General features: G+C 45.4%; 8 protein-coding genes across 10 annotated transcripts, besides 1 other annotated feature; 4 read left to right on the forward strand and 4 right to left on the reverse strand.

Moving 5' to 3' along the window:
• Window positions 1–1119: 1119 nt before the first annotated feature.
• TSTA_108790 (uncharacterized protein) lies at window positions 1120–4430 on the forward strand. 2 transcript variants are annotated; one of them, XM_002488407.1, is made up of 3 exons: window positions 1120–1516; window positions 1564–4323; window positions 4390–4430. In XM_002488407.1, the coding sequence occupies exons 1-2, from the start codon at window positions 1139–1141 to the stop codon at window positions 2746–2748; spliced, it is 1563 nt and encodes a 520-aa protein (XP_002488452.1). In that variant the 5' UTR covers window positions 1120–1138; the 3' UTR covers window positions 2749–4323; window positions 4390–4430. The 2 variants fall into 2 exon arrangements, with proteins under 2 accessions (XP_002488452.1, XP_002488453.1); XM_002488408.1 differs by having other exon boundaries at window positions 1120–4323.
• TSTA_108800 (uncharacterized protein) lies at window positions 3739–5329 on the reverse strand (the record flags this gene model as incomplete). Its single annotated transcript, XM_002488409.1, has 1 exon — window positions 3739–5329. The coding sequence occupies exon 1, from the start codon at window positions 5281–5283 to the stop codon at window positions 3739–3741; it is 1545 nt and encodes a 514-aa protein (XP_002488454.1). The 5' UTR covers window positions 5284–5329.
• Window positions 5330–9074: 3745 nt separating this feature from the next.
• Window positions 9075–12261, forward strand: TSTA_108810 (PDZ domain-containing protein C23G3.12C, putative; the record flags this gene model as incomplete). The annotated part of the gene is made up of 4 exons (XM_002488410.1): window positions 9075–9107; window positions 9178–11463; window positions 11512–11709; window positions 11766–12261. 4 exons carry the CDS (start codon window positions 9075–9077, stop codon window positions 11895–11897), a joined length of 2649 nt encoding a protein of 882 aa, XP_002488455.1. The 3' UTR covers window positions 11898–12261.
• Window positions 12262–13374: 1113 nt separating this feature from the next.
• On the forward strand, window positions 13375–14591 carry TSTA_108820 (lipid A export ATP-binding/permease protein msba, putative; the record flags this gene model as incomplete). The annotated part of the gene is made up of 2 exons (XM_002488411.1): window positions 13375–13521; window positions 13566–14591. 2 exons carry the CDS (start codon window positions 13375–13377, stop codon window positions 14589–14591), a joined length of 1173 nt encoding a protein of 390 aa, XP_002488456.1.
• Window positions 14592–17966: 3375 nt separating this feature from the next.
• Window positions 17967–18689, forward strand: TSTA_108830 (uncharacterized protein; the record flags this gene model as incomplete). Its single annotated transcript, XM_002488412.1, has 2 exons — window positions 17967–18133; window positions 18223–18689. The coding sequence occupies 2 exons, from the start codon at window positions 17967–17969 to the stop codon at window positions 18467–18469; spliced, it is 414 nt and encodes a 137-aa protein (XP_002488457.1). The 3' UTR covers window positions 18470–18689.
• A 252-nt stretch (window positions 18690–18941) lies between these two features.
• On the reverse strand, window positions 18942–19353 carry TSTA_108840 (uncharacterized protein; the record flags this gene model as incomplete). The annotated part of the gene is made up of 2 exons (XM_002488413.1): window positions 18942–19286; window positions 19315–19353. 2 exons carry the CDS (start codon window positions 19351–19353, stop codon window positions 18942–18944), a joined length of 384 nt encoding a protein of 127 aa, XP_002488458.1.
• Window positions 19354–21707: 2354 nt separating this feature from the next.
• Window positions 21708–24500, reverse strand: TSTA_108850 (uncharacterized protein; the record flags this gene model as incomplete). 2 transcript variants are annotated; one of them, XM_002488415.1, is made up of 4 exons in its annotated part: window positions 21708–23236; window positions 23291–23843; window positions 23889–24013; window positions 24063–24500. In XM_002488415.1, the coding sequence occupies 4 exons, from the start codon at window positions 24458–24460 to the stop codon at window positions 21976–21978; spliced, it is 2337 nt and encodes a 778-aa protein (XP_002488460.1). In that variant the 3' UTR covers window positions 21708–21975. The 2 variants fall into 2 exon arrangements, with proteins under 2 accessions (XP_002488460.1, XP_002488459.1); XM_002488414.1 differs by having other exon boundaries at window positions 23889–24052; window positions 24147–24229.
• Window positions 24501–25261: 761 nt separating this feature from the next.
• On the reverse strand, window positions 25262–26919 carry TSTA_108860 (serine/threonine protein kinase, putative). Its single transcript, XM_002488416.1, has 4 exons — window positions 26794–26919; window positions 26451–26740; window positions 26186–26397; window positions 25262–26135 (listed from the first exon to the last, which is right to left on the reverse strand). The coding sequence occupies exons 1-4, from the start codon at window positions 26883–26885 to the stop codon at window positions 25794–25796; spliced, it is 936 nt and encodes a 311-aa protein (XP_002488461.1). The 5' UTR covers window positions 26886–26919; the 3' UTR covers window positions 25262–25793.
• Window positions 26920–27776: 857 nt separating this feature from the next.
• Window positions 27777–27852: a sequence feature (C-rich).
• The last annotated feature ends 69 nt before the right edge of the window (window positions 27853–27921 follow it).

Below are 27921 nucleotides of genomic sequence, written 5' to 3' on the forward strand. Positions count from 1 at the left end.
ACATTCTAGCTATCAACTCTCATCCTATGAAGGCCATCCATTTCATCGCTGCCTCCCAACCATACTCAGCGAGTAACAATTATTGCAGTGATGAACATGATACATGCTATGCGCAGATTCGAGCTACGGAAGGCTGGAAGTCACTGGTTAAGGTTACGTGAATTCTGAACGATTCTGATTGGAGCTGTGACAACAGTGACTTGAAAAGAGGGGCCACAGTCACATCTACGATCGGTGATCTGCTTGATAATTGGCTGCTAGCAATCAATAGTTACTATGTAGTTAGTTAACGTCAGGATGTCTCAATGATAACTCATCTGCCGCTGCCAAGCCATCCTTCTTCTCACAGTACCCAGTCTCCTGGAAGATGGTTCGTTCATTAAAATTACAAGATGCAGATAGGGCATCTTGGTAATGTGGGCAAAATCAAAGAGATTGTGTAAAAGGAACGAAGGAGGTTTCAAATTGGTGCAGACACTGAAAGCTCAAATTCAGCATGTTATGCGCAAAGCCAGGTTTTGAAGCCTGGACCTTAAGGCAGCAACATGGAAAGAAATGCAATTGGATATTTTAGGCCCACAAAGTTTTGGGTAGGCGCTAAAACTGTCTAACCTCGGCGATCGCCTACCACTCAAAGGTCGAGTCCGTTTCCTATCTCGTACAACCATCTTTAACAATAACCTGTTTGAATAATAGATCGCTCCTGAATGCTCACACTGATTAATGTCTTGAACATGAAACGCTCAATATCAGATTCATTCAACGAACAGCCGGTGAAGCTGCAACTTCGAGACAACCGTTTGTGGGGGCATGTTGCGTGTTGGGAACATTCTTGAGCTTGAAGTGGTTATTTTTGATGCTGAGCGCTAGGATTGAAATGGTGATTGGCTGCGAGCACTTACATTATTTCAGCTCATCTACCACTGAAAAGAAGAGCAGCGGTCCCATCCAATAAGAGCTTTTTGACTACGGATTATGGGCATTGGTACTCTGTTTGATGATTGGCTGTCAGGACTCAAATAACTTAGTTATAAGGTGTTTCAGTGATGACTCATCTGCCGCCGCCAAGTCTTCTTTTTGCAACGCTGGATAGAACAGGGACTATAATTTATTCTGCTCATACCCAGTCTGCTGAAAGATGGCTCTTCCGTTAGCTACACAAGATGAAAGCTCGATGCATCTAGAGAGCAACGGAAAGTCGTGCAAACGCTTACACTCGGAGTCATACTCCCTTGATGAACCATCTCTGCAATCGGCGAAGAAACAGAAACTCAGTCCTCCAGCCCGCTCTCAATCCCCGTCCGTATTCTGGGACAATCTGTCCAGGATTTGGCTGACACGCAACGCATTAAGGGAACTTGACCGGAGGAATTACCAGCGAACTGTTGTCGAGGAAGAGGATTTACTAGCTCGCCGACCGGCTAATGCCTTCCTTCGTTACTGTTCACCACAGCATCTCAGGAAGATCCAACGATACGCGAGACTTGGTGGTCCTGACCTGTCGGGACTACGTGGAGTATGTTTTTGATTAGACTGCTTAGAGCGAAGCTAACTGTTTTTCAGTACCGAAAATCTACCAAATCTTTACTTCCCGGTATGAGCTCTCGGACATCGAGTTATCGAATTCGAAAACACGTAAGTGATTCGCGAGCTTCAAGCACTTCACGGGCCTCGAGCACGTCGCGGAGTGCTTCACGGAGCACTAGACCCTCGAAAACAACAACAACTAGGAGTAGTGGACCGTACGATCGCGATTTTCAGCAACACCTCATCGATCACGGCATTTACCCTCACGCTTACGAATACCCGGATGGGCGGATACCACCGAAACCCAATAATTGGGGGGATATCAAGGAGAGATTAGCGCGACCTCGGGCGTCTCTTTCGCCGTCTAATTTCACTGAAGAAGCGCACGAAAAGTTCGTTCGGGCCGATGCTAATGCCTTCAAGGAGAAACAAGTCACAGAGTCTGTGATCTCCATGGTCGAGGGTGATAATGGAGACGTTAGATGCGTTTCCGGCGGTGTCGCATTTGGAAACTTCGTTTCTCTCACCGATGGCACTTTGAAACCGGGGAACCCTGACCGCTACTACGGAGCACGACCCGAACAACTTAGACGCGACATTCGCTCTGAGCTTAGTGGACGAATCAAACCATCAACGCAGGATGACCTTCCAATCCTACCAAATTTTCTTCTAGCAGCAAAGGGACCCGATGGTTCGTTGTCAGTTGCTGGAAGACAAGCCAGTTACGATGGTGCGCTTGGTGCGCGAGCCATGCATACACTCCAAACATACGAACAGGAACAACCTGAATTTGACAATAATGCTTACACCATCACATCCATCTATCATGGTGGCACGCTCAAAATGTTCACCAGTCATCCTTCGAAGCCAACCGATTCAGATCGACCTGAGTATCATATGACACAAATTAACACTTGGGGGATGACTGGAAATGTAGACACTTTCCGTGAAGGTGCGACTTGGTTCCGCAATGGTCGAGATTGGGCGAAAGAGCAACGGGACGATGCAATCAGGCGGGCCAACGAACACTCTACTTCGAATGTAGTCCAGTCTACGCTCAATGCTAGCTTTAGTACGGTTTGTGATACGTCAAGTGATGAGTTGAACATGTCAATGAGTCGAGAATCACATTTCTCATTCAACCAGACGAGTATGACGGAGAGCCTCCATACCAAGGAATCTATAGAAAAGTCCAGGAGAGCTGGAAAGAACGGCCCGTAAAGCTGATTGTCATGTTCTGTGGCTTTTGGAGAAAGATATCTATCCTAGGGTAGCCGGCTCTGAATAGATCTGTCATGTAGGTTCGTCTCTTGTGTGGTCTTACTCAAAAGGAATAGAGGTTGGACAATAAGGTGATACAGTTTGGTATATATACCGCAACAAGATAATGACAAAAAAGAATTCAACCTATCTCAGATTCGGGTAGCACACGGCAAGAGAAGTTATGAGCGCCTGGCACAAAGGGCAGGGCTTGTTGAAGAGCATCTCTCGCTTCATAAGATCTCGGGCACAATCATCACAGATGAGGTGCCCACACTGGACGAATAACAACCATTTCTCCTTCTCCCCCCAGCAGACTGGACATTCCAAACTCTTATGGGCCTTTTGCTTGTCGAGAAGTTGTCGGAGCCTGCAATTCTCTGATTTCAAGGAACGTGAATCTTTTCTGAGTCGCGCAATCGTGTTAGAGAATAAATGACACATTTCCCGGAACCTCTCCGAGCCATGCTTTCAATAGTTAGTGGAAAAGCATAACAATGTTTCAAGCCAAGACTTACGCGTTTAGAAGAACGATTATGAACATCCCTTGTGCGTTTGCGACCGGTATATGGTCCTGGAGCATGTTGACCCTGGGTTATCACGTCGAACGACCGATCATTTGACTGACGACAATCATCATGATTCTCTTCAGTGACAATGACGTCCGTTGCGCTCTGCGCGTGCTCACGACATGGCTGTGCATCATCATCTACGACTGCCCTGAAGCGTGTGTGATGACAACGTTGGGGCTCCATTATATCACTGAAGGGTCGAGTGCAAAGGCTGACGTGATGGGGAGAGTGGATAGAGAGTAGATTGGGAGATGAAAAGAGAAATTCTTTCAGTCGAAGGGGGGGGAGAGGGTTTATATACCACCAAGACCAATATCACCGCTAGCAAAGTCAGGCGGACCCTGTGCTCAGCACCAGTCGTCGTTTTGCCAATCAAGCACTACCTACGACTGGTCCTGTCTCCAGCAATCCAATCCAGCTCGCATTGTAGTTGCTGAGAAGCATCTTCATCTAGGTGATGAAGACCAGCCATCCGTGCTCGCTTCTGATCGCGACCGCTCTCTGAAAGCTTCCGTTTCAATTTCGTGCAGAAGCGATTCTGAAGGGATCCTTCTGAGCGTCCAGGAAAGAATGTAGCGATCATCTTCCACGGCAGGTTGTTACCTTTTAACCGCACTAGGAGCGCATCATCCTCCGACGAGAACGGGTCACCCTTCCGACCCTTGGACACGTAGCAGTCCTGTGTGACACTTTCGTTTCTCGATGGTGACCAGCTCCCCTCGTCAGTGTTGAGAGAGGGATCAAACACGGGCAAGTCTTTGTCGTCATCGTTGCCATGAACTGTGAGATCGGGCACAGCTGACAACCGTTCAATTGCGTCGTTTCGTGCCAGTGATGAAGCTCGACCATATGCAGACTCCGACAAAGACTCAGTCTTCTGTTCAAAGAAGGTCAAGGTATAAGCTAGTTGATCGGCGTTTCCATGAACGGTGAAGAAGCCATGTATTGGTAGAGGATGATTGTGGTGGGTTACATCCACAACAGGACGGGTAACAGGGTAATGGGGGCTGGCGCTGACGGTCGGAACCAGATCAGGTATATTTTGGCGATTCGTTTCGGTCGAATCCGTTGCATTGACACGTCGCTGATTGCCTACGTGTTCGTCATGCTGCTCGTAAGAATTGTCTCGAGTTTCACAAGTCTCGACGAGGACCGGAGATGGGCTTCCTTCCTTGTTGCTTGTTGCTTCCGTGCCGTATTGATCTGTCTGCGTTTCTCTGTCACTCAGTGTGATGGCCGGGTGATCAGTCTGTGTTCCGGCTTCAGTGTACGTGATGTCGACAGGATCCATCATAGCCAAATCATTGTGAATGGGATCGGCAAAAGTTGCAGAGTGACTTTCCGTAAAGTTGCAAATAGGCGGCATATAGGTCGATGAAAAAGCCGGTCGCGCATCAATGTGATCAGTGCTGCCATGTTGTATGCAGCCGACGGCAAATAGAGCGTTGCCAGCGACTGGCTGAGGTTGCCCGAAACTACCGAATTCGCTAGGCGCGGGGTTTGCGTCGTGATGGGTTGCAGCGTGAGATACGGTGGCATTGGGCAGATACTTGAGTGGCGCGAGGAGTCTGTTGACAGAATTGCGATCAGCATCCTCAAGCCGATCATCCGTAAAATCGGAGAAGAGACTGTGAAGAGAATCGCCGCCGTCACTCATTTGAGATTCGTCGAAACAGTCGTCCCCCATCGCAGAAGTAGAAGAACTGGTCTCTCGCTGGAATGCGGGTTCCGGCGGCAGAGTCTGAATTGTTTTGTTTGCAGTGTCCTTCACACTATAGCTGCTGTCCGACGTAGGTTCCGAAACGCCAACGACATCTCGATTAACAGGCACAGGAGCTTGAGGATTGGGGCGCGGACGAAAACGTTCCTTGTTTGAATATCGATTCGCTGACCCATTGGGATTGTAGAAGACAAACGCACTCATTGTACAAGAAGAGATCACAAATAGAGAGGAGTGTATCTCGTAAAGGCTTGATAAGCAATGCAACCGGTTGAAATGCTCGCTCTTATAACGTCGTAAATCTATCCTAGTCTGTCTGTTTTCAGGGACCGTCCGTACTCCACGACGTCGCTCAATCAGCCGTACAACTTTTGCGACTTTGCTCTCTCAGCACGTCAACTCTCTCCGCTCTCGGTCCCTTGTTCGGCTGCTTCATTGCGCCACTGCCACTCAGCAATCAAGAAAAACTTTCCGGTCCGTGGATCACACACGACCAGGAAGTCGTCGAATCCAATCAAATCGTCGAGACGAGAACCCGCCCACACATCAGCCCATCTCCTCCAGGGTTCAAAACGAATGAATACTTTTTGGCGCCTTGGGCGGATGTCTCGAAATAATGGCTCTCATGACCTTCAGCTGAAAGCCACGCACGCTCGCCATGACAATGCAATCCACGAGCACGCAATTTCATAGGCTCACGCTCCACCACAATGTGACGCTGGCTGCATCACCATCACAAGATGAAACTCAATCTAGCGCTCCCATCACTTTCAGCGAGCCAACGGCGAAGCTCTATTCAGACGGCGGGATGGTCGCAAAGAGATCATCCCCTCCTTCCTCCGAAACACCACCAATGGAGGTGCTGGAGATGCAATGTCTGTTTTTCAGCTGAGGGGTTCTTGCAGAGTCGTGTGCATCAAGGCGCTCGCTCCTCTGTTACCATTCGTCACATGGATTATAGGTGTTGCTATTCACGTCTTGATATCTCATCAGCGATACAACGCTGGCTCTGTCGAGCAGGCGTTCTCAGCTGCAGCTGCGTAAACTGTGACGTGTCGATGATACCTGCACGAGAACGTTAGCAACGCCTCCTTTGGTGAGTCCGCGAGTCCGTGAGTCTGGGAGTGATCACCAAATACAGCGAAAACGACCAACCGAGAATCGCCTGATCAAGAAATGACCGAAATAGGATAACACCCAGAGAATGACCGGTGCGACGATAACGCCAAATTAGGAAGGCCACGAGAACCGAGCGGTGATGATGCCCATTAAAGCCGATGTCGATCTGGACCGGAATCGCCGAATTGAGATAGTCTCACCAATCGCCAATGTACCATAATGATGCCGACAAGCGAGCATTCTGGATCATGGAGTCGACGGGCAAACATCACGTTCAGAAAGGACACCGCGATCACATCGTGCCGTGAAACGGAAAGAATGAAAAACTGTCCGTGGAGACAGACGATGGAATTCGCAGCAGACGAGCCAGGTTGTCAAGAACCGAACGACCAGCGAAGAGGGAAGAGCTAGGAAGAGAGGGTGTTCCGACAGTGGTTGTGATGGGTAGGTAAGTGGTGTCGTTAAAATGGCAAGAGACGGCGCTTTATATAGTCGCGCAGTGGGTCCGAGCGCGCGCCGGGCGCTTCGCCGCAAATGGCGAGGCGGACGAGGCACGATTTCCCGTTGCGGCGACACCTAAAGGCAAATTACATGTTAAACGGTCTAACAGCAGTGATAACTATTTATGATATTGCGGATCTCCCTTCGTCCCTAACTTATGACTCATATCTAATTCTTCCCTCCGAGCCTCCCCGGACATTTTCCAACAGATCCCCGTGTAGTAGCTGCCGGAATTCCTGGTCATTCATCTTCCTGAAATCAAAACGGGTCAACTGATACATTCTGCTGCCATTTTTTCCATCGCCACAAGTCAGCTATATCGAGCAGGAAAGACGTGAGCATAAGCTCATGCAAGTCGCTATAGCAAGAAATCAACTTGTATATCAATTACGTCCTCCGTTTCCAACTAGTTAACATGTTACTATGTCTACCATGGTAAACACGCACAAGTCCAAAATCTAGCACTATTTATATCGTCCCGGCTGGTCTTCTAGTGTGACGCGTATGAGTCTACATTATAAAAAGATTTTCTTACTTATAACCCTATTTAGCTAGTAAGTACTTGGATTTAATAAGACTATAATATACTCCTCAAACTACATAGTACTCCGTAATTACTAGTTAGTTTGATCCAGCATTCTTACCAGAAATATTTCAATAACCTACTACGCAGTAGTCACGTGAAAAGCTCTAGATAAGTCTTGGAGATAGGATTATGATGGATAAAATATTCTCAGCTCCATTGATTCCACAGAATCCAATGCTCTATCTTCATCAACTGGTTCAATTGTGTATTCGAATAGATTGCGAAATTGTGCAATCTCGTATTGATCATATTTCAGTAGAACAATATAAGTCGGGGGGATGTGGAGACCATTCCGAGCCAGTTGGAAGATACGGGGTTGTCCGCGGTGGCGCACGGATTGATATAGTTTCACCACACCCTAGTATAAGAAGTGGAAAAAGATGGCTAGCACTGGAAGAGCTAGTGAATCAAAGCCAAGTGGATATTAAAGCCCTAAAGAGAAAAAACTCCACGCCAGCCACACCCAACTACTGTCGGCTAGAGGGCTGTTAAGGCCGAGAAAGGATTGACTTGGAAGTAGCCACGGTGGATTTTCATAGCTTGATTGTGAAATTATATTTAAGTGGAAAACGAGCCATCAACAACATATATATCTGGAATCAAAGCTGGCATTTTTGGTCGTTCATCATGGTGGAAGCCCTAGACTCTGCGCAAGGAGTTTATGAAGGAGCTCCTAAGTTGTTTGACGAAGCCTTCTATTCGTTAGGATTAGCGACGACAGAAACGATTGAGAGATTTCGACCTTATGTCGACGAACTGGCAGTGGCTCTAGGTATTCACAAAATTCTATCGTTTGATTCTGTTCATTCTTTCTCTCCTTTCTTTTGTTTTTGAATTATCTGATGCAAAAATATTCCAGTCAATTTCTCGACACTCTTATCTGCGCAATCTACCGGAGCTGTCTGATGAGCCACTCCCTAATAAGTGGATTAGAGTGGCCAATCCATGGCTTTTCTTGGGAATCTCACCTCACACCATCTCATCCTCGTTACATACTACCATACTAGATCATCTAGGATGCGCGCAGCTTTTTGGTCTAGGTGGTTCCAACAACTTTTAATAGTACCAACGCATTTTTGGGCCTATCATCAACATCATTTGCATAGAAACTCAACCGAAAATTCATTCCGTTTCCTTCCTAGACCTTCTCGCACATTGCTTTCTAAAGAGTGTGAATAGAGCTCGATAATGGATTAATGATTGTGTATGAGTAGAACTCGCCAGCAAGGCCACAGCACTCAAAGCAGTCGCCAGTTGCAAGGATCAGCGGCTGGGGCCCAGCAGGAAAATACGCCTGTGCTTAGGGTTAGCTTATATATATAGAAACGAGGCTGTGACTTGGCCACACTAAGTGATAAGTAAGGCCCAGCTGCCAACAGGGCCACTAGCGACAAACACAACTGCCTGAAAGATACAAGCACCGACACAATTTTCCTCTTCTCGCACACCACCTCTTTCTGACATTACCTGCGCTGGACTCAAACAGAAAATCCTTTCAGGCACGCGGAACTAGGCACAAAAATCAAACCTGAATCCAGCGTCCTCGTCGGTAGACGAAACACCGCAAACGGCACTGTATATCCGACGTCGAGAATGGAGAGGAACCCATTGCCGCGCTACCTGCAAAAATGGCTGACTAACTGGCGGAAGACGATCGAATCAGTGGCGAAGAGTGTGGTTTCGATTCATTTTTGTCAGACGCGGTCGTTTGATACAGATCCTTCCACGTGTAGTCAAGCTACGGGGTTTGTGGTCGATGCGAAAAGGGGTTATATACTTACAAATAGGCATGTCGTTCGTGCCGGGCCGTTTTGGGGGTATTGTATTTTTGATAATCATGAAGAGGTACCTACACCAATTCTGAAGTGAAAGATGGTAAGCTAACTATGCAGTGCTATGTTCGTCCCGTTTACCGAGATCCCGTGCACGATTTTGGTATTTTGAAATTCGACCCAAACGCGATCAAGTACAAGCGTATCACAAAGCTGAAATTGAATCCCGACGGAGCACAAGTGGGCGTTGAAATCAGAGTGGTTGGTAATGATGCCGGAGAGAAACTTAGTATTCTTTCCGGCGTCATTAGTCTTCTAGATCGAAACGCGCCGGAGTATGGTGCAGGATACAACGATTTCAACACAAACTACATCCAAGCTGCTGCTGCTGCCAGTGGTGGAAGTTCTGGTAGTCCTGTGGTCAATGTATTCGGCGATGTCGTTGCGCTACAGGCAGGTGCGCGTGTAGATGGTGCGGCTACGGATTTCTTTTTACCGCTTAGTCGTCCACTACGTGCGCTACAGTGTATTCAAGAAGGCAAACCTGTTACACGTGGTACTATCCAGACACAATGGATGATTAAACCGTTCGACGAATGTCGACGTCTCGGTTTGACCCCAGATTGCGAAGCGTACATCCGGAAAATAGCGCCTAAAGAGACTGGGATGTTGGTGGCGAAAATCGTCCTCCCGGAAGGTCCTGCTGACGGCAAACTTCAAGAAGGGGATGTTCTACTGAAAGTCAACGGAGAGTTACTCACTCAGTTTGTGCGACTGGATGATATTCTAGACTCGAATGTTGGTCAGTCGATTCGAATTTTGATTCAGCGTGGTGGCGAGGATCTGGAAGTAGATTGTACGGTTGGAGACTTGCATGCGATTACGCCAGATCGATTTGTCAGTGTTGCTGGAGCGACATTTCATGATTTATCGTATCAGCAAGCTCGTCTTTATGCTATTGCATGTCGCGGTGTCTATGTCTGCGAGGCAGCAGGATCATTCAAGATCGATGATAATACTCCATCAGGCTGGATTATTGATTCAGTGGGTAGACAACCAACTCGGAATTTACAAGAGTTTATTCAAGTAATGAAGACAATCCCAGATCGATCAAAAATTGTCATCTCCTGCCGGCATATCCGATATCTTCATATGACAGTGACAAAAGTCATCGATCTCGACCGGCACTGGCATCCAATGATGTCTCTTGCTGTTCGCGACGATGAGACCGGTGTATGGAACTTTTCAGTCATCGCCAATCCAATACCTGCCGAACTGCCAGCTCCTCAAAAAGCAAACTTTACCCAGTTAGATGGGAACGGCCAGACCGCGCCCGCTGAGATTGTGCGCAGTTTCGTCCATGTGTCTTGTACCATGCCTCTGAAGTTGGACGGGTTTCCTAAAACTAAGACGACCGGTTGCGGGTTGGTGATCGATGCAGATAAGGGACTTGTATTTGTATCCCGAGCTATTGTTCCGCACGATCTATGTGATATCGACATCACAGTCGCGGAATCGATTATCGTCACTGGGAAAGTGGTTTTTATGCATCCGCTGCAAAACTACGCTATTTTGCGATACGATCCAAGTCTCGTCCTGGCACCTGTTCGAAGTGCGCGGCTGAGTACAGAAAACATAAAGCAAGGCCAAGAAACCATCTTTGTTGGATTCGATAGCGAATTGCGAATTGCCATTGCAAAGACAACCGTAACTCAGATTACGACAGTCATTATTCCGGTCGATGCTTCGGCTCCACGTTACCGTTCTATTAATACTGAAGCCATCATGGTGGACACGAAATTGAGCGACGAATGCACAAATGGTGTTTTGCTAGGAAAAGACGGTATTGTACAAGCCCTTTGGCTGAATTTTTTGGGGGCGGACGACTCCGAGTATCCTTTCGGTCTGGCGACGCCGTCTTTTCTCCCGGTCATCAGCAAGATTCAACAAGGTGTAATCCCTACACTCCGTATTCTGAATATGGAGAGCTGCGTCATTAAAATGAGTGACGCGCGGGCTAGGGGTGTGTCAAATAAACGGATTGACGAAGTCGCCAAAGCCAACCCCTCTAGACAAGAGTTACTCATAGTTTGGAATTTGGGCAGGCCTCCTCTATTGTTCGCGCATAAAGACGATGCTTTAAGGGTGGGGGATGTTATTCTTACTCTAAACGAAAGACTCATTACAGGAGTCTTAGATCTTGATATTATGTACGACAATGAAGTCCTTGATGCAGTGATTGTTCGGGACAAGCGAGAAATGCATGTCAAGGTTCATACTGTTCCAACGGAAGATATAGAGACAGATCGAGCTGTGGTGTTTTGTGGAGCTGTATTACAAAAGCCACATCTTGCTGTTCGCCAACAAATTTCGGAACTTCGTAGTGAGATTTATGTCAGCGCAAGAGTACGCCTCCCCTTCGCCAACATTATTCGCGACAACTAACTTGTACAGAGCCGTGGTTCACCCGCGCATCAATATGAATTATCGCCTACAAATTTTATCACCGCCGTCAACCTCGTCCCAACAGGTGATCTCGACAGCTTTGTGCGAGAAGTCAAGAAAATTCCGGATAATACCTATTTCCGTCTCCAAGGCCTTACATTCGATAATACGCCGTGGATTATAACCATGAAAAAGAGTGATCGTTACGTAGGTTCCCCATTCCACCTTTTATATCTGATCAATATCATTTGACAAGAATGTAGTTCGCTATGTTGGAGTATGTGAAAGATACCTCATCATTGCCAGCTAGTTGGAAAGTGATTGCAGATGAGGCGTCTATGACTCAAGGTAATATCACTGCTGATGCGATGGATGTTGAGCGAGATGATTGTTAGGTTACTTGTTGCGAAGGATTATAATCATAACCCGTGCACCGTTATGAATTTCTGCTGGCTTAGACTATACCATGGCAAAAAGAATTAACAGAGGTAATATTGACGTGTGGTCACCACCCCTAGCAATCACTACAAGTATCGCCTATAATATTGAGTGCTGACTCATTATGCGAATTGGGGGACGAATTGAGTAATTTCTACGATAAGGTCCAACATCACGGAATGGTGGAGTATGGCATAGGAATGTGGGGGGAAGAAATACTTGATAGTAAGACAATATCTGTGTTTTGGTTGATGTCTACCTAGCATCAGAAAATAGTGTTTCTACAACTACGAGTGTCGAGCAATTGATGACCTCAAACATCGATCTATCAAGAGCTGGACGCCGAGGATAGGCTACGATCTTTACACTTTATTGTAAGGTCTCTGACTCTAAGTTTAAGATAAGGAACGATACATGGGATTAAGCTTGTGCATTCCGGTGGCAAGCATCTGGATATACTTGAAAGGAATATGAAGGGGAAACTCAGTCCAAGTAATGCACATTTCACAGCGCAGGCAAATGTCTCGGGAATTGGTATGTGCCTGGGGATTTATGAGGGACTCGTGAGGGCTCTCAGCCGTTGTCCGGGATTCCTGTATCGAAGATGTCTGGAGTATTATCGGCCAAGCAACCGACTCAATCTTCATCTACGGAAGAATTGGACTCGGATTAGTCTAAAGCGATGAGGCACGCCTAGTACGTATCATGCCGTCGGTTATGGGGTTCATCTATTGGGTTGCTATCTAAGAGGACTACATAGTAGGAAACACTGCACACTTTCAGCCGTTGTCTCGATTACCCGTCTAGCAGTTCTATCCACCTTCTGCAATCCACCGCTATATCAGAAGATCTCTGCGCATCTTCGTCAGGCTACGTCTCAAAGTGCCGTTTTCGGAAAATGTACTACCATAATGTATATTCTTTCCTCTTCGTTGCCCACAAGGAATAAGCGATTACAACTCTGCTGTCTGTGTCTGCTCTTTTGGACTTTCTTTGAACGATATCTGAATATTTTGGTTCCGTTGCAACATAGTCTAATGATCGACAAGATCGCGCAGCAAGCTACTCCTCCATGGAGAGATATCTATCTTCATATACTTCTGCAATCCCTTCACAGAGAAGTTAACTCAATCCATGAGGTAATGTCGGCGCCAGTCAGGAACTGGCTACGTTTGACAATCAGAACACTGGCTCATAGCAGTGTGATGGATCAATCAGCCAACTTTCACGACCAAAACCCCCCTCATCGCCTATCTCTGCTGGTAAATAAAAGTGGCGAATTTCACTCTATGATTGAAAACATCACTTTGAGAACCGTACCCACGATTATCGACTTTTGTACGATAATTTTTGCAATCGTCTATCAATTTGGCTTGAAAATGGGTTTCATAACAGTATCTTTGATGTCTATTCTTTTTTTTCCTGCATATGACGATGGAGCCACGGAAGAAAGAAATTATTAGAGACTACCGCTTGGCTGTTGAAGAGTGCCACCGTCTTCTACTCGAGTCATTTTCAAATTGGTATACTGTTATTTCCTTCGGCCGCATCGGTTATGAGAAAGAACAGTATGGAAGAGAGGTTCAAAAGATCATTCAAACGGAGAATCGCGGCGACTGTTGTAGTGTGTTGAAAAGGCTCTCCAAACATTTATTCTCGACATTGGCCTACTTAGTGCTCTCTCATTAGCATCACATCAGATCACTCATGAAAAGATACCCCTTAGCAACCTCGTCATATTGCTGACTTGGTGGCCTCGACTGATCCAACTTCTTTTGTCTATTGCCGGTGGTTTTGATTTTGTCAAGTCGAGGTTGCCAGACACGAGAAGCTTCCTCGAACTCATCCAGAGGCAGCCGACAGTGGCTGAACATTCGGATGCGAAACCTATGAGCATTAAAGGTGGCAAAATACAATTCATTAATGTCTCATTTTGTTATGATCACCGCTACCCCGCGTTAAAAAATGTCACATTTGATTTCCTGCCTGGTCAGGTGATAGGAGTCGTCGGCGAGACTGGTGGTGGAAAGTCTACAATTTCCAATCTACTTTGTCGGTTCTATGACCCAACATCAGGGTGTATCAGAATTGATGAGCAGGACATCCGTGGTATCACCCAGAATAGTCTTCGGGACGCTATTGTAGTGTCTCCTCAGCAACAAGATATCTTTACCAATACAATTATGTATAATATTCGATACGCCAAGCCGTCCGCATCTGATGCAGAAGTCTATGAAGTCTGTAAGATAGTTCAGGCTCATGACCAATTCTTACGAATGGGTTACGACAAGATAATTAAAAAGGAGATTAAACTATCCGGCGGCCAGATACAGAAGATTGGAATTGCGCGGGCCCTACTAAAAGATACACCAATAATCATCCTTGATGAGCCTACCAGTGCAATCGATCCTGCCACAGAAAGCAACATTCTAGAGAACATTCGCATCCGCCTCCAAGGACGAACTATAATAATAATCACACATCGCCTACCAATTGTTGTTAACGCAAATCATATTCTTGTCATACGTGATGGCCGCCTCGTGCAACAGGGTACTCATAAAGAACTACTACAAGGCAACAATTATTACCGTGAGCTTTGGTCTCAGCATACTAGTCTAGGCAAGCTCAGCACCGAAGTGGATTATATTTAGCAGATATAGCTAGGCCAATATGGAGATAAGGGGATAACTTCTTTTTGATTCAGTACAAGGTTAAGCGGTTGGCCCGGTTGAACCATATCCTAGTCATGACATTTTACCGGTAGCTGTATGCATAATAATTGGCATTGTTCTTGAAAGCCAAACATGGACAAAATTCTGTGATTAAGCCCATTCCGAAACTTTCTGTTAAACAGCTTCAAGTTGCCTTCCTCATGTGTATGATAATCGCTTTCCATAAGTCATTTAAAGACACATCGTCATGAAATTAAAATTCTCAGTCTTGTTGCGCTTCTTTCAGCATCTGTGTACCTGTTGTAGACCTGCCTAGCCTCATTTCCATACTTCCGGTGAATATTCTGATTCTTAGACGGAAACAGGGGCTCGGAAAGAGGGGCTCGACTTAGTGCATATCCAGGTGAAGGATGAAATTTGGCTTTGACATATTAGCATTCGATGCTTGTGAAGTAATGTCCCGCCTGAAGATGCGAATACTCTTAGACATGGCTTAGACAGGGTCAGGAAATTGTTACAACCACTGCGGGAATCTCGACCGTATTTTTTTTAGTCTGTGACCCCGCTGCCTTAAGTTTGATGAACTTGCCAATGAGGACAGCTAATCCAGCATGCTAACTGAGCCAGTAATGCTGAATTCCTAATATTGTGACTGATCCTAAGAACTAGGGCGTAGTTATTCCCATGCGCGCTAGTGTACGGAAAAGCTATCCCGTTCGGCAGCTGAGGCAAAAAGATACCAACAGCCGCGTGAATTTCACCTGGATTAGGAATAGTAATCAAGCCATCTACGCCATGTAGCTGATCAGGGATAATTGGTGGCCATGCCGGAATCTAGCACTGATGCGGATAAGATGAAAGGGATAGGTCGTCGGCTGTATTACGTGACTCGGGTGCGTGAGCTACGATCGGCCGAATACTTGCTTTGACCCAGTACGAACAGTCGAGAGGGCTTGCTAGGATATGAATAGGAGCTCTATAACTACTCCGTACCTTTTATTCCTGGACCACGCAGCGCCGGCCTAGACTCTGTCCAGAGCCCAGAGACGGGACACTCTTATATCTTTCATCTCTTCTAATGCCTCTCATGAAAACTGTGATTTTATTCTTAATCTCAAATAACTGCCATTACCAATCAGATATCTTTACTCTATAAAAGCCCACTTCACAGCAATCCAATCTCCCTTGCTTGCGCCAGATATCTCTCTCTCTTTTCTATGGCTCTCACACTCGAGGCTTGCGACTGTTCACAATGTTTTCACGATTGCGATGAAAACTGCAGAGAATTAAGACATATCATTTTACACTTTACGTCTACATTTCCCAATGCTGAGTCGGTATGTGCAAAGGCCCATGGTATAGTTCTGGTCTGAGCCAAATTAGGATCTCAAACACTGGACGCTTTCCATCCCAGATCTCGGCGAATTTTGGGCTGATCAAAGTCTGGAACCGCTACGATTCCGAGTCCCCTATCCATGCCAGACGACCATTGAGAAACAGTAAGTTCCTCTACCATGTTATGGGGGCTGTATTGATAAGTTGATTTTAGTGGTCAGTTCAAACTTACCGTGCAATACACACCGTTGGAAATAGCAGGGGCCAACGGACGTGTAAAGGATCTTTTATTCCCTCAGCTCTCTTTTAATGGCAATATAAAACTACTGCCAAAGGTAGCATCAATCAAGAATCTTGGTCTGCCATAAGCTAGATCATGTCTTATACCAAATTTCTACTGTCTAGGACAGAGGCAGCAATTCATGTAATTCCTGCATATTGTTGAGGGGTTCTATGTCTGCAACTAATGGCTGGCCTCCGTCGATCTTTGACGCTGGATGAAGTTCTTTCCTTTAGCTTGTAAGGGCAAACCTTTCCAATCGTCGGATCACCACATTTTGTCCCTGTTTAACTGGAGTCGATAGATCATGGTAGAATTGATCTTGTTCTTGTGCTTTGTAAAGTGGAATACTGGAACCTCAACGACCCACCGCCCCAATAGCTAGACTTGCGCTCCCAACTCAATGTAGTCAAGAAGCTATATCCAGCCACCCTTGATAGCTGGCTACGTAAGCATGTTCTCAGCGCAGCATTACTAGCGTCTGCATAGACTCTGTAGTTGGAGGTGACGGCAGAGTAATCTCCGCGAACTCGCAGAGAAAGTCGGCTCCAGGATAGGGTAGGCACATTCGTGAAGAATTCATTTCGCGCTGGTGGCCGATGAATGCCTTTCACAATACTCATGAGTCATGTTATGTTCCGTACTGTTGTATCGTAATAATCTATGCGAGGAATAAGGTGGGACTTAGGGCAGGACAGCCGCCGAATAGGGCGCTCCGGTCCGACCCCATATTTCGTATTACGGCTGTCGTACAGAGACTTGTCAATCGTATATTACAGCTAGGCTTAATATGGAATAGAAAGAATAAAACCACACTTGACTCTTATTGGTGGTTGGCTATAGCGATTGCTGAGAACCCTATTAAGCTATTGTACATACAATCACATGTCCCACTCATGTTCGCAGTACCAATAGAGTCAAGTTGTGGGTCTTATGTTGCCTATTCTATCAAGCCTATAACCCTAACCCTAACCCGAAAAATTTATTTTCACGCACGGGTGATCAATGAATGCCTTTCACAATACTCATGTGATGTTCTGTACTGTTGCATTGTAATATAAGCTACGCGAGGAATAACGTTATAACAAGGTGGGACTTGGGGCATGTGCTGCTGGACTTAGGATGAAACGCTCTGGTCTGACTCCACTTTTTGTATTGTCAATTATGGCTATGCTTGATAGGGAATAGGCAGATAAAACTCACACTTGACTCTTATTGGTGGTTGATCATTATCATTTACATACGTATTTTCTTACTCCAACTGTTTATTATTTGCCGTAGATTTTCACAATGTTTCATAAATATGGTCAGCCTTGCCGTAACACCTGTGCCACAGGCTGCTGATACGCCACTTCTAGACAGATTGGCAAATCTATTGGTTGTTTCCCCTGAATAATGCATGGCGATTAGATGACTAGCGCGGTAACTCGTATGTTACATGGTGGACATTGTTGAAACTGCATCTAGGCTAGATACTTGCCGGAGTATAATATGCAGAGATTCCATTCCTTTATTGGTTTTGTTACTTTAATATCCTGTCTGTTCTAGAATATCCTCACAACTCTCAGGGTAGGCATTTTTCAGACAGTGCCTTTAACAACGTCTTTGCCTGCTCTTCAATGAACCCTACTGAGAAAACAATGGAATATGTTGAGGGGAACTTATGGCCAGTATACGGCAATTGCGATCAGGCAATATCAAGCGCCTCATCATCTGATTTATCGCTTGATGTACGAAGCATGCAAGCCTATACCCTGGTGACAGAAGAGGATATGATCAATGGTATCTACTCGAACATCAATTCCTGCCAAGCTTTGCCTCTACACGGCCCCCTCAAATATTATCAAGGAGCGTACGGTGAAACTGCACTTTATGCTGCTGCTAGCTCCGGAAATTATTCCGCAGTGTCGTTCTTATTGCAGAACGCTATCAATCTAAGCGGAAGGTTTTCAGAAGAATGGAACCACATCTTCATAAATTCTGAACCCGGCAAAGATTTTGGTTTTTCGGCCTCCCCGAAATCACCCATGGCCAATATGGACTATCAGATCAACGCACAGGAGCATTTTCGAGACTAGAGCCTGCCACCGCATTCCAATTGGAACCGCGCAATCGAGAGCAGGAACGACGTGTCGCAAGTCCGCTTGATCCGGTATATATGGAAAACACAGAGCCACAGGAAGCCGACAAGAGATTGCGTCAAACCAAGCGGCAGAGAAAGATTGGTACACCAGACCAATAAGCATTAAATTTGTGGCGATGCCTGCATCCTAAATGTTCCAAGCGCACATTTCGGACCAAGGCCAATCTATTACGCCACAGCCGTGAAGTCCACAGGGCTATATTGTTGCGATGCCGGCATCCTCAATGTTCCAAGCACACATTTAAGACCAATAGCATTCTGTTACGCCACAACCGTGAAGCCCACAGGGCTTATGGCCACACAGGCTTTCCGTGTTTATTTAAGCAATGTGGTCGAGCTACTTCTGGGAGGGCTTTTCCACGCCGATGGAATTGTTACGATCACATGCGAAGAATCCATAATTACACTGGTAGTTATGATGACTTCTTGAGTCTGACGCGGCACATGCGTGCCGCGTATATCTAGTTAGCTATCCCCCGTCCCCATTACTCTTGGGGATCAGTCACAATATTAGGAATCAAGATATCTTCATATTGTCAGGCTCATTAGGCCGCTTCGTGTTCGCGCCTTACTATCGTCTATGCTTCGTGATACGGACCGTAGTTAAACCGACAGTAACATTGCCAACCCCCAAGAGCTGAGATAGTGGATCCCGCTCAGTGAATTCGTCCTTCATATCCATGGTCACATATGCTGCTTTCACGGCTTCCAAACCTGAGGCAGCAACAGCAAGGTCGGCATAACCTAACCCTAGTGGTACGTAGCTGTTGACATAGTATCTGACGCCTTTCTCCCACAAGGACTTCTCTAGAAGTTCAATATTTTCCTGCAGAAAGCCAACATAATCATTTGCTCTCTGTTCAGCGTTGACCTTCGGTTTGGGATTGTTAATCTTTCTAAAGACAATTCTAATAATCTATGCTATGATTAGAGAGACATCTTACAACTGGGGTAGGGATACTGACTTCAAGGGTCTGGCTCATGCTTGTTGCCAGTATGATGAGAAATTCGTAGATATCTAGGAGATGAACGAGAAATGTCTGTTTGACAGTCAGGGAAAAGAAGGCCTAGAATATTTTTATAGCTTACATCAATTCTACAGAAAGAATTCTCCTCAGCAGAGAGAAATGTTTTGTTAGAACGCTACAAGTAGACGTTGCGAAAATGGTCTAGATCATGAACAATACAAATATAGATTGAAAGCAAAATACTTATAAGGACTAACTGTAACCGAGTGCATAAGCCACTCATAAAAAAGGCGAACACTACATATGATACAGATATATTATTGGTAAGATAATTCTTCGCCACGAACCAGGTAATACTATATGCGATCATTTCCAGCGCACCTGCATTTTCAACCACACCCACCATGTCACTTTTCTGCAAAGGTATTCCCAATTTGTCCTGCTTAAGTCTTTATATCTTTAGACTTCATGTATACATTGACTAGCATTGAGACTTTCAATTCTTGGCCTCTGTTAGTCTGAAAACATGCTAATATATAATCTCTCTATCCTGAATGATATATACAATAGAATGCAAGATTTTCACCACCCTGCTGTAATATATGTCAGATTCCATCGGCCTTTCGCAAGTTTCACTAGACGCCCAAGTTAGAAATAACGCTTATTGTCGGTATATCACTTACACGAAGGAGATCCGATCTGATGGAGGTGCCAATAAATCTATTCATTATGATATTCCTGTAATTTATATAGCGCGAAGTATCTGTATAAGGAAAGCTGAAGACTGGATTATTCAAAGATTGCGTTTCCTATATCTCTTTCAACTAAATATACATCAAGGCTTCTGGTCCTTCTGGATGTTCAAATTTAATACTCCGTACCATGCTCGCGATGTGTTTTCCAGGTATAACCCACTTTGTGGCCAAGCGCTCTATCTAGATGTGATGACTCAGCCCTAAATTTATGGAGGGCTGGACAGTGTGGAATGGAACGGAATGGATAAAACGGAACAAATAAAACCAAATTACGGGGTAGACATGCGCTCCTAACTCAATATAGTTAAAAAGCCATATCTAACCACCTTGAGAGCTGACTGGGTAAGCGTGTTTGAATCCTAGCGTTACTAACATCTGCATCAACTCTGCAGTTGGAGGTGGTAGACAGCTAATCTCTACGAAACCTCGCAGAGAAAGTCTGCTCTAAAATGGAGCAGGCACATCCGTGAAACATTCATTTTCGCACGCTGGTGATCCATGAATACCTTTCACAAATACTTATATAATGTTTCCTACTGTTGCTTGTAATATAATCTACTCGAGGAACAACAAGGTGGGACTTAGGGCATGGACCGACCCCGGACTTAGGATGAGCGATCCGAAACGCTCTGGTCTGACTCCACCCTTCTATATTGCTATTATACATTACAGCTAGGCTTAATAGGGGATAGGCAGCATAAAACCCACACTTGACTCTTATTAGTGGTCGACATCCGTTACTAAGAACATATGATTCGATCCCTATAATGCTACGTATCTATATTCGCTAGGGGATACGGATGCAGAGGGCGTACACATGTACGCTAAAAGCTATCCCTCATAACAAATAACACAGCCGCGGGAATTTCGTCTGTACTAGGAATAGTAATAAGTGATCTGCGCCATTTAACTCATAGGGATAATTGGTGGCTATGCTGCGTGGCCTCCCCTCACCCTCCAGGCGGTGGGGGAGGCGCCGAGCTTGACTTGAGAACAGATCTCGCCCTAGACTTGAAATAGATTCTAGTATTACGATTCTACCAATTAACCCTTGGCAGAATTTCGCAGAACCGCGTATAGCTCGACCAGAGGATACGATACGAGTCATGGGGTGTTAGCATGAAGATTGTAATAAATCAGCGCGGGAATTTCAGCCATATTCGTATTAGTCTGAGATAATAGGGATCAAAAATCGTTATATTCCACCCTGCATAGGACGTGGCGTCCAATGATTTTACTGTCACTTATCCAAGAACTTAGCAGCGGTGAGTATTGTTATTACCATGATAATTAATTGGTGTCTTAGTCCATAGTAAGTTTGTCCGCCTCGAATCTGTCTAATATATAGCCTACAGAGGTTGGAGTTAAAAGTGCTGGCACGCGCTAAAGTATAGTGCCTGTTAGCGCACCATAATATTTTCAAGAAAAAGGTAGGTTACCAACTTTTCCTACTAAAAACACTAGCGAATGGAAGTCAACGGGCTGAGCACTAATACTATGGTGATTTCGTTAGTACGTTTTTTATTTCAGTTATGTAGGGATCATTAATAGTGTTGTATTTTCTAGCTAATAACTTGCACTTATTTTCTTAGTACTAGTAGAGACTTTAAGATACCGTATTGAATATTACATGATCTTGTGTGACTGTGACGATACCAATCTCATGGATTCGAAGTATCTGGGTGTCTACTGAGAATTTTGCATGCCAAGTTGAAACATCTTAATCATACAAAAATTGACCAAACTATCAATTCAACCGGGGGAGCGCGCAGTCGTAGTGAGATTAGTTGCATAAAAACTAGCACCACATAATCAATTGTGGTGTGGTTAGTGAAAATCTGTGGTGTACTTAACAATTCCCATTGATCGATTCCAAATTATCTCAGAACTCAGACAGTGGGCAGAGATCTGGTTCGGCTGGACTTAATCGGTAGCCTGCCTGATACAAAAAGGGCAAGCTGACCGCTTTGCGGCCTGGGGTATCCATCTGAGTTTCTAGAGTAAATTCTAAGAATTCTAGCCAATGACGTAAACCACCGATCCAATAGAAGACTCCGGTCGGTCCGGCAAGGGTTTTCATGGCTTCCAATTGCTCTTGAGTTTTCAGTTGACTTTCGGACCTTATCTTAGTATCCAAGTCCCTTGCCTTCTGTAAGACATCATACATGGAGAGGAGGATTATGCGTGTTGCACGACCGTTAGCCAAGTTATACCGGCTGATAGCAGTCATGGCATCAGTCCAATGGCGCAAAGCTTCGTCGTACTTAGCACTGGTATGTGCCAGCTTTGCTAGAATAATGGATAAGCGTAGTTTCTCCATCTTCAACAGCTTTGGGAGATGTTCAATTTCAATACAGATACCTTCTGCCTCGGACCGACGGTATTGCGCAAAGAGGGATTCCGCTAGGGCTAATTTCAGTAGAGTAGCAGACCCTGTGCTTTGTTGCGCAATCTCTTCGCGAAGGCAACTTTCGGCGGCGACCGGGTCTTCCAGTTCAAGATATGTGTCCGCAAGACTGCAGACCAGATCGCTGGAATCTTCATGGAAGGCGATGTTTGTGTAACCATTGGCTATCTCCATAGATATCATGAGATGCTCCAATGACTTCTTAAAGTTGCCTCGATGCCGTTCAATGTTGCCCATTATGATGTGTTTCCGAAAGAGCACAACGGTTTCCATTAATGACGGTGGATGAATCGGCTCCCAATTAGCCAAAACTTCTGCTGCCTTTTCGAGCATCTCCCTCTGAATGCAATCCAATGCCCATTGAATGGCGCCATGTCCAGAGCCGGAATGTGATTTTCTCGTAAAAAGTCCTGGAGCAGTCTCGTACTGACTACTCTTAGGGGGTGGGAATGATTGACCAGTAGAGCCTGTTAATCGACGGAGTACAGACTCTCTTTGCGCAATATAAGATCGGACATAAGATTGGACATTAACGTCTCGCAGGTCGCTCAGGATTTCTTTCGATTGACGGATTGCGAATTGTTTCCACTCCATTCCGGGGAACCTGGAGGCTTCTATAATACTGAGAATTATATCCGCTTTGATTTCTGGCGACATATCCTTGAAAATATCATGTTTCCGACCCTCTTGCAGGGTGTGTCGAATGTGAGGGAGAAATAACTCCATATTGGATGAACTATGCACAGTCAGTTTCTCACGCTAACGAGTAAGGGTAAGCAGGTTACAGTACGGATGCTCCAGATATTTCCACGGAATCGAGCGACACGCAATTATCAATGCTTGTAGCCTCCAAAATGGATGAAACTCATTAGGAATCAGGCCAATGACTGCGGCTGGAAGCGACTTATCCAACTCGAAGGTGTAGTCAGTAATCTTTGAAATGGCCAATAATGATTGGAGTTTGTCTAGAGTTTCATCCAGTCTCGTAGGAGTTGAACAAATGCTAGCTAGTTTAGATGACAGACCAAAATGAAGGACATCCACATCTTCAATACCGCCACTGTCGTTCCAGCGTTTGCGACGTGTCGTTCCCCGCGAAAGTAAATCCAAAGGAAGAATAGAATCATTTAAGAAACACAGAAGTACCAATAAAAGACTGGTATCTGCGTCTGGTTGATTTAGAACATTGTGTGCTGCAGCCGTAGACGCGACTTTCCACTGAGAAGTAGCTGACTCTGTATGGTAATTCCTCGTTGTGGGTGAGGAGTATGCCTGAATCGTGGGAACATTCCAGGCGTAACTCGGATTCGATATTGCCACAGTCTGACAAAAAGGTATTGTATCTTTAAGCAGTTAGCGCTGACCGGACCTTTCCTACAATGACATACTTCTGATAGTTTGCAGAATATCGTTGACGCTAGGAGTTGCTTTTCTTGCGCACTCTACCATATCTGTTCTCTTCGACAACATGGTAAGAGCTTCCTGCCAAGTATCTTGCCTCGCTCGTTCCCAGCTATACGTTGATGAGATGAAGGCCTTAGTCTTATACTGGCTATACTTACAGTCTCCTCTTGCTAAGAACCGCAATGATGCCAGTGAGTTTGCATTCCAGATCTTTCGAGATCCAGTCAATGATATTAACCCACCTGTTACCGTTTTGAAAGGCGTGATGATATCTTCTGGTAGGATGCGGGATAATAGTTTTAATAGAACGGTTTGGTCCTTTCATTATTGTAAGCCCATAGCAGCAAATACGATTTAACAATTGATCAGAAGGTTCTGTAGAACAAATCCATGACAGTACGGCGTCTAAAGTCTCAGCGATTTCTGGGGTGGGAAGACGTTCGCCTTCACATAGATAGGTCGCCGTGAGCTGCTCGACAGTTACAACGCTTTGAGGATTTTTGGAACGTTGAACCGGTCGTTTTGTTTGAATAGGATGTTCGACTTGAGATTTCATCTGAAAACTGAGTTGGTTTGTCCTATACACAAGTTGGTTCAGGAGAGAGAGAGTTGAAATTCAGCCCGCGAACGACAATCATGAGATCTGTTCTCAAGCCTAGCGCCAACCATCCCGCATTGCTTGTTACTTACTATTCCTAATATGGATGGGATTCCCGCAGCGTTCTCGACTTTACGCTAGCCCAATACGGAATAATGCACTAGTCTCAATACACTAGATGGGCCTCAAAAGTAGTTCCTATTCCGTCTCTCGTAGAAAATCACCTTCTCGTGGTGAGGGCCGTCAGTAAGCTAGACTACGTGATCTAGCTAAACTTGAGAACTTTCCAAGTCAAAACTCCGGTGGAAAATCTCAACCTGTCGAATTATGTATGCAAAGAGCGTGGAATCCTTGATTCTTGTTGTCCTTCTTCTTGTCTCTACGGAGTAAGATATCTTTTACCCCCTATTTAGTGGATCCGTGTGTGGCTCGTTCTTATTGGCTGGATTAGCTTAGCTAATCCAACACATCCGTGGAGTCTTTACCCAATATAGACGAGATTCCCGCGGCGTTCTAGCTTCGGAAACATTGTAATAAACATCATCCATTAGACAGGATTAGCAACTTGTAATTACAAGTAACAACTCCACATTTGTATCGTACTAGGAAGGCGGTAGGTATGGCTGACTAAGAGCTGACTAATATGGACTCCACATTTATGTACTTCTAATATTTGTAACCAAGAACATCCAACATATCAACACTCTCAATGCCGATGTCTACGTTGAATAGCTAGTGCAATTGATGGTGTTTTCTATGAACGTCATGTTAATTAGGTCTCGGGCTATTAATGTCTGCAATTATGCCGTTGAGAAAAGAGATATGTATCGATTTGAAGGACGCTAGGCGCTGCCCAAAAATGATGCTATTGGACGTCTTGTGGTTCGGGGATCTCTTCCAGTGAATGCACCAACCAGCGATCATATTTAATTCCCTCTTCGCCAATCTCAGGTTCGTGAGAAACCGGAAACCCAAAGTGCACCTCTCCAGGCAACCAGCCGCTTGAGCTAGGCTGACCACAATCTGAAGACCAATACACATACTGCGCATATTCTGCCGTCCGCAAATTCTAATTGGTTGTCGCTGCCGTTCCATCTGTCTATCATCAAAGCCCTATTGGTGGAATACTTACGATCCTGATATTACCAAAATTTTTCGTCTGGTTGTAGTTAAAAAAAGATGTATATGTAAGAAGATCCATTATAGCAGTCTTGAATGACGTTTCTGTCCTTTTGAGTTAGCAAAGAGGATCGACGGGGCCTAGATCGACGGCAAATCTTCACATGAAGATTCACCAGTTTAGAAACCATCTATCGTTCAAAAGTTCCTGTGCTGTCGGCCTATCCCTCCAATCCAGCTTCATTATCTTTGAAATGAATTCTTTGTCTTTCAGAGACACTTCACGCTCTGTTGTCTGGGAAAAGGGAGTTGTTTGTGATTGAGGAATCTCATGCATCAGGTATAAAATCGCCGTGACAGTTTCCGGGCTCGCAATTTCTTCGTACTTTGCTGGAAAGGGGCCAAAATAGCGGAACTGCTGCTTTAAAACCTCTAGGTTGTATTCTTCATGGCCATAAGGAACTGTGCGGGGTCGGAACAGGTTGAAGTCACCCCCATATATAAGGCTGATCAACTAGAATAAGTGTTAGGCGTCTTCCATAATTGAATGCTTCCCGGACTCACCACCGTTCCGAAAGACCAAATATCCGTTGCCGTGTTCCACGGCGTTTCCATGATTACTTCGGGACTCGACCACATAGCTGCCCCTACAGGTGTACCTCCCCTAGCGAACTCGCTGTCGACGGAATAACAGCCACCAAGATCACCGAGCTGGACCTCGGAGAACCTGTTATCGCCATTCTGGTAATTAACGAAGATATTGTCAAGCTTAACATCTAAAGTTGAAACCCATTAGCAGAATGTTGGAGAAGAATTTGAAACAACTTGCCCGTGTGCACATATCCTTCTTTATGGAGCACACTCAATGCTTCTAGTATATACCTTGCAACAAACTTTAGTTCCTTTTGGTTCAGAATTTTCTTTATCGATGAATTTAGAAGGTGATCATCAAGGTGTTTCAGCACGATGATGGGTGGCGCGGCAGGATCTTGAATCTCATCTAGTAGTGGTCTTAAATGAGTTATAGAAGGCTGGAATCGTTGCAAAAGGTCTCTCTCATTTTCGACGCGGGGGTGGCCTTGGACTCCTTTGACCACAACTGTTTCCTTGCGTTGATTCCTATCAAAAAAAGAAAATCAGCAGGGCACTAGGTAGAAGTCTTGGTGACATACTCTGCGAACCAAACCGTCTCTTGAATCTGTTTCCTGATGACATATTTTCCCAGCATACCTCGAAGGGTCTGACCAACTTTGAGAAGTGACATAAGATTCAGGGCACAGCTACAAATAGGTATCAGTGACCGGGAAGATGGAAAGGTGTTCGGAGGAGGAAAGCGCGATACAAACCTGAAATACCAACGTGCCAAGATTGTCACGTGCCAAAACCCCCGTGTTGGATATTTGATACGCTAATCCCAATCAGGATGTCATTACTAATCATGATTCCTCGGAATAACGACATATCCGTGAGAACATGAGAGCCAAACTCAAGCCTACATTTTGGAGTCAGGATTGTCATTTATCCCGTAAATCCGTGATACTTTGCCACTATGATGTGTATATAAAGAGGATCAAGATGTGTAGTTAGCTATGTTTTAGAAGACGTGCAAATCAGAGTCAATTATTCCTCACCCAAATTGTACAACTCCTATCAGAGCCTAACCCCGTTCGGACTAGTACCAAAAGATTCCAATACCACGTCTTCCCCAAGACGTGACATCATCCCATTCACATCAGTCCACATTCAAAAAAGCTTCGATTTCGAGTTGATAGGCGACTTTCTTACAATTATTTATATCAAGCAGTCAGAGGCTCAAACTCCTCATCCCTCTCTACCACCTAGCCACCAGAAGTGCAGCCTTCGACGCGTCTCGACGCGTCCGGCAACACCATGGCGCGTAAAGGCCCTGGTACAGATGGCCCTCTACAGACAGCCCTACTGGAATCCACGTCTGCAGCCACGACAAGAGCTTCTGAAGGACAGAAGATCTTCAGTCCTATAGCTGCATTCCTCGATAAACACCGCAGCCAAACTACCGGCCTTGCCCCTCACCTACTGAGAGCCCTCACCGCTCTAAGCGATGACCTCGCTGCAGTAGCCCAACAACATTTCAACGCCTATATCAGCGGTATCTCGACAACCTCTATTCTACCTGCCCTGTCCCCTTCCCCTTCCCCTTCCCCCACCCCAAATTCCTTACCCCCTTCACCCCCTCCCTCACGTCCCCCCTCAGGTCTTGAATAGTCGACTTATGCAACTATTACCCAATATGCCCCAGTCAAACCAACTCCCACTACTCA

This window comes from Talaromyces stipitatus, genomic scaffold, assembly GCF_000003125.1.
Source record: "Talaromyces stipitatus ATCC 10500 scf_1105507295491 genomic scaffold, whole genome shotgun sequence".
NCBI lineage: Eukaryota > Fungi > Ascomycota > Eurotiomycetes > Eurotiales > Trichocomaceae > Talaromyces > Talaromyces stipitatus.

Bases quoted from the DNA above. Each gene is read 5' to 3' on its own strand.
- TSTA_108860 (XM_002488416.1), bottom strand. From the start codon at position 26,885: ATGTCACTTCTCAAAGTTGGTCAGACCCTTCGAGGTATGCTGGGAAAA. The intron at 26,741-26,793 runs GTATGTCACCAA...TTTTTTTGATAG, and splicing joins GAGACGGTTTGGTTCGCAGA to GAATCAACGCAAGGAAACAG. The intron at 26,136-26,185 runs GTGAGTCCGGGA...CACTTATTCTAG, and splicing joins TTTGGTCTTTCGGAACGGTG to TTGATCAGCCTTATATATGG.
- TSTA_108790 (XM_002488407.1), top strand. From the start codon at position 1,139: ATGGCTCTTCCGTTAGCTACACAAGATGAAAGCTCGATGCATCTAGAG. The intron at 1,517-1,563 runs GTATGTTTTTGA...ACTGTTTTTCAG, and splicing joins ACCTGTCGGGACTACGTGGA to TACCGAAAATCTACCAAATC.